Here is a 15,885-nt window from a genome sequence, read left to right on the forward strand (position 1 = left end):
TTAAACTAAATTAAATAAATAAACCAATTATGTCTAGTGTGATATATTGAAAGCGAAATGCTGTTGATAACATGGTGACAACAATTAAAATAACCTGCGATGGAGTCTTCATCCAATCCAACTCGTATCTTACGCCCACCCAAGCGAATCCAAGCGAGCCGACTGCTGTGGCAACCAGTCTAAGCAACGAGAGCGACAACTCGCAAAGCTCACGGAGCAGCCGCAGCAGCAACAGAAGCAACAGCAGTGGCAGCAACAACAACAACAAGAAGAACGCACGCAGCAGTGTGGCAAGTCGCCAGGATACGCGACGGCGTTACTGTTACTTTGGCAGCAAGGACGTCTATTGGTGCAAGCAGAGCGGCGTTGGCGCCAGCAGCAGCAGCAGCAGCAGCAGCTTAACGCGCAGCGCCAGCAGTCTGGGGCATAGAGAAACCGTTTCGTTGCATGCTGCACCGTTAATTGCCAAAGCTCGTCGCCGTGCCTTGCCCCTTTGTGGCAGCAGCAGTCTGAGTGCGGCCTATGCACCAAACGCAGCCAAACGCAAAGAGTTTTACTTTTGCGATAAATATGCGCCAACAGCAGCAGCAACAATTGCTGCCACGCATCAGCAACATCAACAGCAGCCCATTGATGTACGCCTCTTGAACTTTCTGCGCAGCGCTCAGCGCAGATTTCAATCAACAACTGCAACAGCAGCAGCAACAACAACAACAATAGCGAAAACCAAAACTGAGCACAGCAGCAACACCAAAGAAAATACTAAGCGTATGAGCAGCGATAGCAAAAAACAACAACAACAGCACAGAATTAATAACAATAACAATAGCATTAAAGTGCTTAATAAGAATAACTGTATTAGCAACAAAAGCAAATCGCTGCCGCCCATAAGCACTGACGACTGGTTCGGTTAGTATAGCAATAATACTTTGGCTATAAATAGCACATTTTTCGAATCAAAATTTTTTGAAATCTTTCAAAACTATAAATATATGAAAAGCACAGACGGCTATAGTCGATATTAGAGAACTCTGTCTTAATTTTAAATAAATATGACAAAAGGGAAGACACAAATTTATTCCAAAATAAACTCTGGAAAACACAAACTTAAACTTTATTTTGAATAAGAATTTGTCAAGATAAAAACAACGAACTAAATTATAAATAGAATATTTTAGCAATCAAAATATTTTTGAAATATTAAATATTTGAAACGGTGCAAGGGCCAAACATGAAATGTTTTTAGTAATTTAATTGTCTATACATGAGTTTATTTATTTATACATTGCAGCTTTTAAGAAATATTAATTATATACGATTTATTTTGAACCAAATGTAGCAAATGGGCGAGAAATTTACGATTCTAAAATAAACTTAGACCTGTTTGTTATTGATTTTTGTTATATCGACTTATAAGCCTGCTGTGTAATTTTTGTACAGAGTCTAAACCCAATACAAAACTAACTCGCATCAAATCAAATTTACTAAAACTTACTACATAAACAATTTGCAATAAATCGCTTAACAAAATCATTTCAAATATTTATATAAATATTTTGCAAGCTAGTTTGCTTAACGTGATTAGAACGTATTCAACTATTTTTTGTATATATTTATACAGTTTTGCGGTTCGGCATCTTCCTTGCTGCAATATAATCGTGTTGAGTGTGTGTTTCGGACCGCATTAAAAACCAAAAGCAAAAGCCCCCAATGTGCCCCCAATGTCGCAAGATCTAAGTGCGCTGCATATAAAATTACGAACCGTTAAGCTCGGCTAAAGCTAAAACAATTCACTTTTTAGTTTTCAGTTGACATTGATGTTGGGTTTTAGGTTTTTTAACCAATATGTCAACAATTGCAATTGAATTGTGCAATTGGCAAATCAAAGTCTGTTGACTAGGTTAGGCTTAACCGTTAGTCTGACTAACTAAACTTATAATCTACACTGAGGAAGCAAAAAGTGTGCAACATCCATAGAGAGAGAGGTAACAAGTACGTGAGAATCTTTTGTATTGCTTCCTCATTGTGTTTGCCAGCCAAAGAGGAAGGAACCACACACTCGATTTGAGGGGGGGCACAATTACTTTTGTATATATAGTTTCGAGCTGGAAAGTGTAAAATAATAAAAGCCAGAGAATAGAGCTGTAACTGTAAGTAGTTCGTAAGGAGAAGCAGCAACGAATGCAAAACAAAAGCTACCAACATATGATAATGATAGTTATGCTGATGATGAAGCTCTCTTGGCTGCTATGAATGGCGTGTCATGGCCAAATGACGCTGCTATCCCACCAAGCAGTAGACACAGAGGAACTTTAATTCGCTTCGCTGCGCGCTTTGACCAAAAACAATTTGCATATATAGTATATATATATATATTGCATGGCATGGCAGGAAAACCGCAAGGCAGACACGGCTAGCAGGAAGAAGGAAGCCTGCAATGTTGGCTAAAATAAACAATAACAACATGCAAAGTCAGTCAGTAATAAAAGCGTGTCAGGTGCACAACTGTCCAACAACATTTCGCAGCGTTTTCTCATGCTTTTGTTATTGACCCTCAAACTACAAAGTTTGTGTGTATTAACTCATTGTTGCAACAATAGCAATAAACAACTAAAAAGAGAACATTTCTTAGGCTTTTTATTTGGCAATGTCTGACACAGTAATTTGTACATATTTCTTAATTTCATTTTTAAAAATATATAACTGCTTAAAATAGTTATAAAATTCATATAATATAATTGCCTATAGCCCACAAAATTCTGTTCGCCTGATTTTTAAATTTTCACTTGGAAATTGAATACAAATTTGAGCTCCGATTTACTAAAATGTATATAAAATGTTTAATATTAACAAAAATATGAATATAAAACTTATTTAATATAAAACATAGAAAAAATTGTCGAATTTATCTTAACCAAAACAAATATGTATAAGCTTAAGTAAATATATAATTATATAATAACAAAACTTGATCTCTGAATAAAATATTACATTGTGTTAATTTAAACTTAAATTTAATCATGACCAAAATTACGAATTTGAGTTCAACATTAATATAAATTAGAATCTACTTGCCGGGTAATGACGATTTTAACAATAAGCTAGTTATCGTTTATCGATTCGCTACTGTAGCCATTCAGCTGTCATTAAAGTTTTGCTATTTAAGCAGACTGTCCTTTAGTTAGTTTATTAGTAAATAAGTGTAGTGTGTGCATAACAAATATTTCAAGTTAATTGAAATTTTTTTTGCAATCCGTTGCCATCTTTTTTTGTTTTTTATTTTTGTTTGCATTTTGCCACACGCGTATGCACAAGCTAATTAGTATTACCTCACTCGCTGGGGCTCATCCAATAATATCGCCATATATGCAGGTACTGCGCATTTGCTCAGACACCCACACACACACACACACACACACACATACGTACTTCCTACTACAGTGCATTGCTTAAGTATATGCCCAGCAGCTCACAAGCCATAAAAATTTGCAATGAATCATTTTATGCATTTCGTATTTTTTTTTTTCATTTTTATGTCCGGTATATCATTGAACTTTTTGTTGTTGACAAAGATCAGCTAATAAATATTCAAAAATCATTTTTCACACAATTTAATTGCGCACAGTGTATTTTGAATTTTATTTTCGGCCTTTGTTTATACTTTTGAAGCTTGGGCAACAAACTTTATAAACAACTGAGCAATTTGGTTTGGCAATTTGTGTTGCTGCTGCTTTTTTTTTTTATTGCTGGTTCTTCTTTTATTTAACAATCACTTGAGCATTTTGCAACAAAATTATTGTTTAAACTATAGGTTTTGTGCGTGCTTTAAGCTAAAGCGATAACTGTACTATCAGCTGGAAGCAACAAGTGTCTAAAATAATTACCAAAAAATACAAGAAATTCAACAGAATAATGAGTGTTATTTTCGCTAGTTATCGCTTCGCTGCGTATGACAACTTACATATATACATAATTATATAGCGCCCTTATCCTCAGTTAACAATGAGTGGACTTGCTGCGTCAGCTTAGCGTGCAAATGTTTATTCTGCTTGTGCTAAATGACTCATGTGACATGTTTTTAAACTATATGAAGCATGTAAAGTGTAAATAGGCTGTAGCCAAAACTCTGTGCAAGGTTAAAGAAGTCAACAGTTAAACTCTTTAGCTTACAAGAGTTAAGCTTAGTCTGAAACTTAGTTTAAAATTTAATATGAAAGGCGAAATTGCTTGTTTTAATTGTTTTAAATTAGATTAAGTTGCTTAGTTAAGTTAATTATAAATAAATATGCCATTCAAAGACTTACTTGTTACTTGTATAGTTTTGTTATATAATTTTTATCTAACACTATCTTTTGTATTCGACTATTACTGAATCTTTTCTTTTTATAAATCGATATAGCCACAGGCTAATCTAAAACCTTAAAGTGCTTACAATTGTTAACTTAACTTTCAAACAGGAAACACACAATGGCTGCAATATTTGAGTTTTCAGTTTAAGCCAATTTCGTAGCGTCATGTTTCAGCTAATTTATGAATAAACAAAAGCCAGAGCTACATAATTGCAATAGCATGAGTCTGCAGATGTTTTCTCTCTCTCTGCAAGGTCAGTTTGCATATAGGGATGCTAAACTATAAAAAACAATTCGTTATGCTGTTACACTTTGAACTGATTAGATCATTGGCCCAACCTTTCACAACAATTAAAGCTACTCCCACGCTAAAAAAAAAAAAAAGTCCGTGACAAAAATTAAGAACTTTTCTATAAGCAAACAACGTTTCCGCACAAGCAACGTGAATTTACATAAAATTAATTTGTACACAATTACGTAGCAGAGACTGTGAGTAAGGCTTAACTCGTTCAGAATTTATAGCCACAGAGTCTCAAATGCTGATGGCTTGAGAATTTTAATGCCAAGACTTGAAGCTGAATCATCGCATTATTTAATGCGTAGCGCTTGGCAATACAGTAGCTTACAAATATATACATACCAGTTGCCAAAATCTCGCACTTATGTAATTTGTGCCTTTCATTTGAATCTTGTTTAGTTGATTAGCATGCGGCATGAGTTCATCAGTAGTATAAACAATTTGCTAAGCAATTAAATGCGTAAATGTATATATATGTGTGTGTGTGTGTGTAAACAATACCTGACCATGTCTATGAGTTCTTTATTAATGTTTAGATTGTAAGAAACGTGCGTTGGATTAGCTCAAAGTGAAGCAGAGTTGATATGAATTTTTAAAAGTAAAATGTGCCAAAGATAATTCTGTAAGTGAACAAGTTATAGCAAAGAAAAGTATTACAATTTAATAAAAATATATGCAACAATTAAATCAGAATTTAAAATTTAATATGCTTATTATAAAATTGTAGTCAATACTTATTAAATATAAAATGTTGCGTAGCTACAGCTGTAATATTAAATCAGAGCGAAAGTTATGTTATGAAAAGTATTTAAATTTAAGCTAAATGTGAAGTTAAAGTTGTACTCTTTAAATATTCTATAGCAACTCAAGTTCATTTAATATACAAAATTAATAAGTGTAAGACCTTAAATTAATGCAGACATTTTATTTTTAATACAGAAATGTATTTCTTTAGTAAGTCGTTTAGTACTAGCACTCGCTTTCTTTTGTTATAATAATCAAACACATAAATAAATAAATATTTCTCTAGTGCTTTCTATAAAACTTATAGCAAGCTTTACTCATCTAATAAATGAAAATTGAACTTGAACTTGAACGCCTATTAGCAGCTGTTCTATAGAATTAATTTAAAGCAAAGCAAATACAGAACTTTTATTTATTGTGTGAACTGTTAACTAACAATAGCTGTGTATGTCTGTGTGTGTGTGCTGTGATTAGATTAACATATTTGTTTGTATCTGTATTGGTAGCTGACTAAACAAATTTTCGTTTTTTATTTGTATTTTTGCAGACGAAGCAGACAGCACAAGTTTGATAGAGAAAGAAGCAAAAGTAAAGCAAACGCCGCCAACTAGTGCAAAGGCAGCTGGCGAGGGATCGTTGATAACAGTTGAAATCAAACAGGGGCAATTGAAGCTCGAGCAGCAAGCTGCGGCGGCGGCGGCGGCGACGGCGACAAAGGAAGCGGAAGTGGTGCACACTTTGAAAAATAGCAATAGGAAGAGCACAGCAGCAACAGCAGGTGAAGCAGCAGAGCAGCAGCAGCAGCAGCAACAAGCGCAGGCAGCCGTTGGTGGCAGCTGTAAATTGAAGGATATGAACAGTCACGCGACCGTCACACAGACAAACGGACAAACAACGACGGTCGTTGGACATCATCGCGGCTATTCGCAGCCAGCGGCAGCAACAACGGCGGGCACAGTTGCTGGCGCCACATCGGGTGATCCATGGTTTCTGCAGGCGACCGGGCATCAAATGCCGCCGACAGCGCCACTGCGACACAATAAGCGACCTGCCCCACAGCCAAATGCCATGGGCGTGGGCGTAGGCGTTGGCATGGGCATGGTTGGCCCATCGCTGCTGCAGCATCAGCAGCAGCTCAGCCAATCCCAGCCACACATAGTGCCACCCAGCATACCGCCACATCATCATCACCATCATCATCATCAACAACAACAACAACAACAACAGCGCGACAACAGTGCAGTAAGTAAAATGAACTTGCAGCTAAATAAATAAAAACTAATTCAATTTATTTTTTCTTTTTGCAGCATGCGTCACAGGCAGCGGCGGCAGCAGCGTCAGCATTGCATCTTTCATCACATGCATTAAATAGTCATAATTTAATCAATAATCATGCGCCCAAATCGCCAAACCAAACGCAACAGACGCAACAAGTGACGACAGCGCAACAACAGCAGCAGCAACATAGCATATTATCCACATTTGCGCCGGCGCCCACATTAGCGGCAGAGCAAGCAGCAAGTGGCACACCCAGTGCTGCAACTAATGCCACAGCGGCAGCTGTTGCTGCTGTAACACAGCAACAGCAGCAGCAGCATATGCAGCTATTGGCCAATTGCGGCAGCAGCGGCAATCTAATGTCATCCTCGCTAACGTTGCATGCACCAGTGGGTGCACTGCCTCCAAAGAGTTTAGCGCTAAGCAGCAGCAGCAACAGCAGCAGCAGCAACAACAGCAATATGCCCGCAACAGCAGGCAACACTAGCAATATTAATAACAACAACAACACTAGCGGCAGCAATGCAAATACGACAGGCATGTCCACATCGTTGCATAGCTTCGATATTGGCAGCACCAGCGGCGTCGTTGGCGGCAGCATGGACAAATGGACAAGTGGCTCAACAACGGCCATGAATCACAACTCGCTGTCGCCAACAACAGCAACCCAGCAGCAACAGTTGCGCAAATGTGAAGTTAAACTAAATGCAATGCCGTAAGTTTGCTATCATATTGATTTGGCATGCCTTAATTAATGCTCTCTACTTACAGCTGGTTCCATGGCAGCATAACACGTGACGAGGCTGAGCATCTGCTGCAGCCACGCGAGGATGGGCTGTTCCTGGTGCGCGAGTCCACGAATTTTCCCGGTGATTACACGCTGTGCGTTTGCTTTCAGGGCAAGGTGGAGCACTATCGCGTTAAATACTTGGAGAACAAGCTAACCATTGACGATGAGGAGTACTTTGAGAATCTGGGACAACTGGTAGCGGTAAGCAGCAGCTCTCTGCATTTGTTAGTCAGAACTTAACTAATTTGTTTTGGCAGCACTATGAGGCTGATGCGGATGGACTGTGCACACAGCTCATTAAATGTTTGCCCAAGTTGGGTAAGCAGGAGTTTTGCATTAACTCAAAGGAGTTTGTCGACAAGGGTTGGGTTATACCCGAGTCGGAGCTGCAGCTGCGCGAGAGCATTGGCAAGGGCGAGTTTGGTGATGTCATGCTGGGCATACTGCGCAATGAAAAGGTCGCTGTCAAGATGCTTAAGGACGAGGGCGCTGTGCAAAAGTTTCTAGCCGAAGCATCGGTCATGACGTAAGTTTTTAACAAACAATGCGTTTATTTATACTTATTTTTGTTATTTACAGCACGCTGGAGCACGAGAACTTGGTCAAGTTCATTGGTCTGGTATTCACCAGTAAGCATTTGTATTTGGTTACGGAATACATGAGCAAAGGATCGCTGGTTGATTATTTGCGCTCGCGTGGGCGTCAGCACATAACCAAAAAGGATCAAATCAATTTCGCCTTGTAAGCAAACAGCAGCTATATAGCTATAAGTCTATATTATATATTTGTTGTATTTTTATAGCGACACTGCCTCAGGCATGGAGTATCTGGAGGCCAAAAAGGTTGTGCATCGAGATTTGGCCGCACGTAATGTGCTCATCTCAGAGGACTGTGTGGCCAAAGTGTCTGATTTTGGTTTGGCACGCGAGGAATGCTATAATCTCGATGTGGGCAAGCTGCCCATCAAATGGACAGCACCCGAAGCACTTAAGAATGGCGTACGTAGCTAAATTTGGTACACCAAAGTGCAGCTGTAACTAAATTTCTTTTATATTTGGCAGCGTTTCTCAAACAAATCGGATATGTGGAGCTTTGGCATACTGTTGTGGGAGATTTACAGCTTTGGACGTGTACCCTATCCCAGAATCGTATGTAGCTGTAGCTTTCATATACTTTTATAATTAACTAATTCGCTTTGCTTTTAGCCCTTGGCGGATGTAGTGAAGCATGTGGAAGTTGGCTATAAAATGGAAGCACCAGAAGGCTGCCCGCCTGAGATCTATGAGATGATGCGACAAGCATGGGATTTAAATCCAGCCAAGCGGCCAACATTTGCGGAGCTCAAAGTAAAGCTGCAGCTGCTCAACAGTGCGACGGCGTGAGAGGCTCACGACAACCAATAGCAGCAGCAGCAGCAGCAGCAAGTTATGCTTAAGGATACAGACACCGACAACAACATTCACACACTGGACACTGAACGCAACAATTTTTCGTACCAATAATTAAATATATAAATTTATATATACATATATATAAAGTAATAACTAAAACAAAATTTATTTACATATATAATTTATGATATAAGTTGTTTATAAGCAAACCCAATACAATCAAGCAATGTTAGTGAGCTGCGGCAGCCAAACATCTATGCCAAGATATAACTATACATCTATATATATATATACTTATATATATATATAATTCAATTGATACGAAGCAACTGTTTAGTTTCTTATTACTATTACAAAATTAGGCATATGCATACTTATTATTAATTGTGTTAGTAGCTTTTTATTTCTTTTGGCTTTAAACTGTTTAGCCCTGCCCACTTTCGTTTACGCCCACTCTCATATACATTATATGTTATAGAATACGATACATATGAGGCATTGACCTTTGTCAGTGGCCCAAACAAATTAATAAAAAAAATGTTTATAATGTTTCTACAAAATACTTTTCTTTGTTTCGTAGCACAAGGAGTTGAAGAGAAAGAAAAAAAACAAACAAAAATTTATTAAAACAAATACTTGTACAACAAGTTGCAAATCAACATTATTAAAAGCGTTAGTTAAATTTAGTTACATTTATATTTGTATGAATAATCAATCAAAAGGCAGCATTTTCCTCTTGACATAAAGAATTAAAGCGGCTTAAGCTGCGTGTCTTTAAAACCTAAATTAATTAAAAAGAAAAGCATAAAAAAAAAGTTGAAAAAAAACTACACACATACAACAAATGTAATAACACTTGTGAAAATATGCATTACATTTACACATACTACTATATATATTTAATAAAACATTACTTAGCATATGCGCATGGTTAACAATATATAATAAACATAAAAATAATATATGTCTGAGCGTATGTATGTATTATACTTCAAATAATTCTAATTGATAATTGTTTATTTTATTGAGGAATCTCTGACAAAAACAAAACCTTTGCAATATATTAAATGTTCATTCGCCGCTAAAGAAAAACAAACAACAAATTTTAATTTATTTGTGCACATATACTTTTAATATCAATACTTAATGCTTTTTGTACAATTTTTGCTTTACGTTATAACTATATTAATTTTATACTTATTAAAACACTTATACACCAATACTATACACTGTACACGTCCACATGACTTATGATTAATTTAATTTTATAGTTATCTACTTTTTAAACAAAAACACACACACACACACACATACACACACAACTTTGTCAAACAAACTTTATTATGTTAGCAACAAAACAAAAGAACAACAAAATACACAAAGAAAAGCAATCGCACGAACACTTAATACATACAACGTTATGGAACTAGACTATACAGATCCATACACAACTTTTAATAAAAGTGGAAAACCATTTAATCAGCTGCGTTTTAATTCAAGACTAGATTTAAATAAAATTCATTCATTTCATTGCGTGTATATATTACAAACTTCATCAATATCTGCTTAATTTTTAATTATGTTATATGCATTGGCGGGAAAGTTAACTGAGAGTAAATCAAAACACTTTATTCTTACAACAATGTATATATATTCAGTAAATATTTTATAAACAATTAATATTTTATAAATATTATGGTAACTTCAGATACTTCGCCTCCCGCTATTTTTGCAATCGTCTGGTAGCCCGGCGAATGGGGCGATTTTCCGGTGTGCTGGGTGGAGCAAACATATTTCCACCATTAATTTGTGGCTGCTGCTGCTGCTGCTGCTGCTGCTGCGGTGTGCCTGGCATGCCACTGAAATTAAAAGCACCAGTAGATGCAGCTGGTGCCGGAGCCGCTGCTGGACTGCCAAAGAGATTTTGAGCTGGCGTGCTGTTGGCAGCAGCACCAAATGCAAACGGCTTGGGCATGCCACCGCTCTGGGGTTGAGCTGCGCCAAAGGCAAAGGGTGCATTGGCATTTGGATTAGTTGCAGCGGAATTGCTGCCGGCCTGGGAAAATGCGAAGCTAGCTGGTTTCGCTTGGTTCTGTGCAGCAGAAACAGCGCTGGCAAATAGATTGCCACCAATGGGCGACGCTGTGGAATTATTAGTTGCAGCACCAAATGCAAATGGTTTGTTTTGATTGCTGCTAGTTGGCGCTGCTGCTCCAAAGCCGCCGAATGTTGGTGCAGCGGCTGTTGGTGCTGCTGCTGTTGTTGCTGCTGCTGCTGCTGCTGGTGTAGAGCTGGCACCAAAGCCAAAGCTAGGCTTTACAATGCCCGTTGTGGGATTAGCTGCTGGGGCTCCAAACAAATTTGTTGAGCCGCTTTTCTGAGCTGCAGAGCTAAAGGAAAAGCCACCATTTGCTGCTGCTGCTGGCGCTGCTGATTGCTGCTGTGTTGTTGCGCCAAATGCAAACGGCTTTGCTGCTGCTGCGGCTGTGTTGTTGTTATTGGCACTGCTGCTGCCAAACTGTGGTGTCTGCTGGGCATTGAAACCAAAAGCATTGCTGTTGGCAGCTGTTGCAGCAGCGGGCTGCGCATTGAAGCCAAAACTGTTGGTGTTGCTGGCAGCTGTTGCATCCTTAGCTGCGCCGCCAAAGCTAAACAAATTAGTTCCACTATTTGTTGTTGGTGCAGCAGTTGCAGACTTATTTGCCTCAGTGCTACCGCCAAATGAAAACAAATTTGTTGCTGCTGTTGATGCTGGCGTTGTCGCTGCTGTGCCGAACATTGGTGAGGCAGCAGTCCCAAATATAGGCGCAACCGTTGCTGTTGCAGCAGGTTTTGGAGCTGTTGCAAAAGGTGAGGGTATTGCTGATGTTGTGACTGGTGTAAACTTTGTAGTGTTGCCAAAGCCAAATAATTTATTTGCTTCTGCTGCGCTGTTAGTTGCTGCTGGTGCTGCTGCTCCTACGGGTGCTGGTGTCTTAAATACACTTGCAAAACCTCCTGGATTGCTGTTGCTGCTAGCAGTGTTGTTGCTGTTGTTGTTAGCGCCAAAAGCAAACATGCTGTTGTTGCTGCTACTGCTGATTGTGACGCCTGTTGTTGTTTTTGTTGCTGCTGCTGGGCTGTTGATGGAAAATGTTGCTGCTGCTGCTGTTGTCGTAGGCGTTGCAGTTGCAGCTGGACTGCCGAATGAGAATATTGCTGGCGTAGCTGACGCTGTTGTTGTTGTAACTGCTGCAGGCGTTATAGTTGCTGCTGCTGTTGATGTTGCATTGCCGAACGCAAACATTGGCGCACTTGCAGTTGTTGTTGCTACGCTTTGAGCAGCACCAAATGCAAACATGCCTGTGTTGCTAGTTGCTGCTGTTGATGCAGTTGTTGTTGTTGTTGTTGTAGCTGTAGCTGCAGCTGCTGTCGTGGTGTTTGCTGTGACGGCCGTCAAACCAAATGTTGGTGGTGTTGCGCTTTTTGTTGCTGCTGCAAAGTTGCCAAAAGCAAACACAGGCGCGCTGGCTGCTGCAGCAACATTTGTTGTTGCCAGCGTAGGGGATACGATTGCTGTCGCTGTTGTGGCTGCCGGAGAGTTAAATGTTAACACGGGTGCTGCCGTTGTAGTCGTTGCCGGAGTGTTGAATGTCAACAAGGGTGCTGCCGTTGCTGTAGGTAGTTTAAGGCCTGGTAAAGTCGCTTTGCCGTCCATGTTAGTTGTTGTTGTTGCTCCTGTGCTAGTAACTGACAGCAATGGCATCGATATGCTTGTTGTAATTGTTGTTGGAGCCACAGAACTTGTTGCAGCTGTGCTTGCTGGCAAATTAAATGCAGGCATAGGAGTAACATTGACATTACTTAATATAATAGGCTTGATTGCTGTCGTTGCTGTAACGGTTGCAGTTGTTGTGGCTGCAATTGGCATTGGTTTTATTGGAGTGGGCAACGCTGTGGCCGGCGGCAACGAGGCATCCAACTGATCAGCAGCAGCAGCAGCTGTTGTTGTTGTTGCCGTTGGCTCTGGCTCTGGCTCATCCTGATAAATCTCACCGCGCAGGCTGCTCAGCATCAATGCCAATTTACTCTTTTGCGTACGCTCCATGCTTATATTCTTACCGCTCAGCGAATTTTGTTGCTTGGGCTGCACAAACTGTATACCCGCATATTCGCCGGCATCCACGTCGGGACTATCGAAGTCCAATGTTCGCTCAGTGCCTGCTGCTTGTTGTCGCTGCTTGGCATTAAACAAAATGAGTTTGGGCTTTGCTGCTGCCGCTGCTGCTGCTGCTGTCTGTTGCTCCAGCGGCGCTGACAGTGTGGCTTGTACCGACGCTGCTGGTGTAGCTGGCAACGGTGTGATGGGCATGCTTTGTGCCTTGCTAAGCTGCTCCGCTGCATAGTCGCTTGTCGTGTATTTGCGTTGAATTTTAGCTGCCTGTTGACTAGGTGAAGTATCTGGGGAGCTGCTGCTGCAACTGCTGCTGTTGGCAGCACTTGTGGACTGCATTGAAATGTTTGTCTGGCTTAACTTCTGGCGCATATTGTAGAGTTTGCGTTTGTTGCTGTGCGGCTTGCTGGAGCTTAGAGAGCTAGCTATGTCATTGCTATAGTTGCAATTCCGGCGCTTAGCTTGCTGCTCAGGCGATTGCTGCGGGGAAACGCTGTTGGCATGCGTAGGCGGATGTTGGAAGAGTTGCTGCAGCTGTGGCAACAGCAGAGGCGAATGGTAAACTCCCAGTGGCACTGCCACACTCAATTCTCTATTGCGCTTAAAGCTAGGCTGAGCGTGCGGTGGCATGTTCATGGGTATGGGCAGATGTACCTGTGGTAACGGCCCAGGATGATCCACAAAATCAGCGAAGCGATTGCATGTCTTTTTCGTTTTGTTATCGGGCTGCTGCATGTCCTGTGAAAAATATGTTATAACCTTAGAAAGTTTTTGTGTTGCACGCAGACTTACGCTGCTATTAATGCGTTTGCGTGAAATCTCTTTCAATTCCTCCAGCACACTGCGTGTGGGTTCACTTTCATGCTGCAGCGGGGGTGGATGCATTATGGGGCGATTTTCACGCAAAAGCTGCTCACTATTACTGGGCTCTACGCCCACCAATGAGTTGGAGCGCAGCAAGCCAGGCAGCGTGTTTCCGCAGTAAAAACTGCGCTCGGGCGGCGCAATCCGTGTCATAGCAATTGAAGGCAAATGCGATTTGCGTCCGAGTGGTGGAGCAAGAGTAGTTCGACGTGCTTGCGTCACCGGTTTATACACATTATTGAATGAAATGCTACGCTGCAGTCCACCAGTATTGGCACGGGCCTGTTGATCCTGTTGATACTTGACAATGCGTGATGTCAAACCACTGCTATGTACATCAGCAAAGGTTCTGCAAACAAAATAACACATACATATAAACACGAGCTTAGATTTGAGCTTGGTTTACTTACTCGGGGTCCAACTGACTGAGATTCAGCTTTTGGCGCGTTAATTTCGATACGCTAGTTCTTGATGTCTGGTGCAAAGAATTGTTTTGTTGCATATCGCTATAAGAGCTAACATTCAAACAGCCGCTAGAGCTACTCCGATGCTTTGGACTTAGATTCCATCTTAAGTGCGGTGGTGTTGGTCGATTTGTCGAATCAATCCATGTTGAATCAGCAATTGGCTGTGTAGACGGACGCGGCGAGGTCATGATAAGACTTGAACGACGCTCCATTGTTTTCGCTGTATTTTCGGGTGCCAGCAAATTGTGTGTGCACGCTGAATATTGGCTAAACCGAATGACAGCTGATAATCACAATTTAAAGCAAATGCTTAAATATTAAATGGGAAAATTAAGAAATGAACTTACCTGACGAAATTACAAACACACGCTTCAGTCCGGGGTTGCCGCCCTCAATTAACTATCGATATTCATGTGCTAAAAGACTCGATAGACCTCTGTGCAACTGTTCCAGTATTCAGATGGCGTGGTAACTCTACTGATTTCCGCCCTCCATCTTTTTGCATTGAGTTTTCACGATGGTGAGTTCGGCTGGGCACAATTTTTTAATTAAAATGTGTTTTTATATGCGAAAACGACTGTTGAGATAATAAATTATTGTCGCTTTGGTTTGCCCGTGTGTTGTTCAGTGAAATATACCAATTTGTGCACTTAAAATATGCAAAACGCAAATAGTATCTGCCACAAACAAACATGAGTGCGGCCATAACCTACAAAGCATTTGACATGCAGATGTAGACAGTAGTGAAATGAAGTTAATAAATTTGTTTGTACTATGATTTTGAATGCAGCCGCCTAAGAAGGACGCAAAGTCGTCGGCCAAGCAGCCGCAAAAGACACAAAAGAAGAAGGAGGGCTCCGGTGGCGGCAAAGCCAAGAAGAAGAAGTGGTCCAAGGGCAAAGTCAGGGATAAGTTGAACAACCAGGTGCTGTTCGATAAGCCAACCTATGAGAAGCTGTACAAGGAAGTGCCTGCCTACAAGCTGATCACCCCATCGGTTGTGTCTGAGCGTTTGAAGATCCGTGGCTCTCTGGCCAAGCGTGCTCTGCTTGAGCTGCGCGATAAGGGTAAGCAACAATCATCACAATATTATCTATAGATCCTCATCAATTAACTGTTTTGATTTCTCTTGCAGGTCTGATCAAGCAGGTCGTGCAACATCATTCCCAGGTCATCTACACACGTGCAACCAAGGGTGATGGGGAGTAAACTAGGTTTTACGATACAAGAGAGACGCATTCATTTTTTACAATTGAACATTGATTGTATGGAAAGTTATATGACTCTGCTGTGTGGTAGAATGTTGAATAAACCTTCTTTTTGATGTAAGAAAGACTTGCGTTACACATTTATTATTTCTTATTTTGGCTAAATGGAATGCTGTTTAAACAGTCGTTGCAAGCGCTTAGGAGCCCTAAAACATCGCCGATTAAGCATTACAATTTGAATCTTTCAAAATTTGTTTTTTTGGTTTCCTCAACTGAAATAAAACTTATTTGCAGGAATTAACTTACAAATAAAATTGTATTATTTAGAACTATCGTTTGTAGT

General features: G+C 40.3%; 3 protein-coding genes across 3 annotated transcripts; 2 read left to right on the forward strand and 1 right to left on the reverse strand.

Moving 5' to 3' along the window:
- The first annotated feature begins 41 nt into the window (after window positions 1-41).
- Window positions 42-9,812, forward strand: LOC108604229 (dual specificity protein kinase splA). The gene is made up of 9 exons (XM_017993596.1): window positions 42-909; window positions 5,939-6,633; window positions 6,699-7,384; window positions 7,441-7,660; window positions 7,717-7,985; window positions 8,039-8,200; window positions 8,262-8,457; window positions 8,521-8,607; window positions 8,665-9,812. The coding sequence occupies exons 1-9, from the start codon at window positions 72-74 to the stop codon at window positions 8,839-8,841; spliced, it is 3,330 nt and encodes a 1,109-aa protein (XP_017849085.1). The 5' UTR covers window positions 42-71; the 3' UTR covers window positions 8,842-9,812.
- A 740-nt stretch (window positions 9,813-10,552) lies between these two features.
- Window positions 10,553-14,713, reverse strand: LOC108601315 (ice-structuring glycoprotein). The gene is made up of 5 exons (XM_017989214.1): window positions 14,682-14,713; window positions 14,278-14,617; window positions 13,796-14,216; window positions 11,960-13,741; window positions 10,553-11,923 (listed from the first exon to the last, which is right to left on the reverse strand). Exons 2-5 carry the CDS (start codon window positions 14,544-14,546, stop codon window positions 10,574-10,576), a joined length of 3,822 nt encoding a protein of 1,273 aa, XP_017844703.1. The 5' UTR covers window positions 14,547-14,617; window positions 14,682-14,713; the 3' UTR covers window positions 10,553-10,573.
- Window positions 14,714-14,769: 56 nt separating this feature from the next.
- Window positions 14,770-15,663, forward strand: LOC108602804 (40S ribosomal protein S25). The gene is made up of 3 exons (XM_017991026.1): window positions 14,770-14,854; window positions 15,125-15,401; window positions 15,470-15,663. Exons 1-3 carry the CDS (start codon window positions 14,852-14,854, stop codon window positions 15,541-15,543), a joined length of 354 nt encoding a protein of 117 aa, XP_017846515.1. The 5' UTR covers window positions 14,770-14,851; the 3' UTR covers window positions 15,544-15,663.
- Window positions 15,664-15,885: the final 222 nt, after the last annotated feature.

This window comes from Drosophila busckii, chromosome 3R (assembly GCF_011750605.1).
Source record: "Drosophila busckii strain San Diego stock center, stock number 13000-0081.31 chromosome 3R, ASM1175060v1, whole genome shotgun sequence".
In the NCBI taxonomy this organism is placed as follows: domain Eukaryota; kingdom Metazoa; phylum Arthropoda; class Insecta; order Diptera; family Drosophilidae; genus Drosophila; species Drosophila busckii.

Excerpts from the sequence above, each read along its gene's own strand:
- LOC108604229 (XM_017993596.1), top strand. The coding sequence starts at position 72 with ATGGTGACAACAATTAAAATAACCTGCGATGGAGTCTTCATCCAATCC. Across the intron at positions 7,661-7,716 it reads ATCTGGGACAACTGGTAGCG|CACTATGAGGCTGATGCGGA; the intron begins GTAAGCAGCAGC and ends TTGTTTTGGCAG. Across the intron at positions 8,458-8,520 it reads CCGAAGCACTTAAGAATGGC|CGTTTCTCAAACAAATCGGA; the intron begins GTACGTAGCTAA and ends TATATTTGGCAG.
- LOC108601315 (XM_017989214.1), bottom strand. The coding sequence starts at position 14,546 with ATGGAGCGTCGTTCAAGTCTTATCATGACCTCGCCGCGTCCGTCTACA. Across the intron at positions 13,742-13,795 it reads GCAAACGCATTAATAGCAGC|GACATGCAGCAGCCCGATAA; the intron begins GTAAGTCTGCGT and ends TATTTTTCACAG. Across the intron at positions 11,924-11,959 it reads CCATCAACAGCCCAGCAGCA|AGCAGCAACAACAGCATGTT; the intron begins GCAACAAAAACA and ends ACAATCAGCAGT.
- LOC108602804 (XM_017991026.1), top strand. Across the intron at positions 15,402-15,469 it reads GCTTGAGCTGCGCGATAAGG|GTCTGATCAAGCAGGTCGTG; the intron begins GTAAGCAACAAT and ends TTTCTCTTGCAG.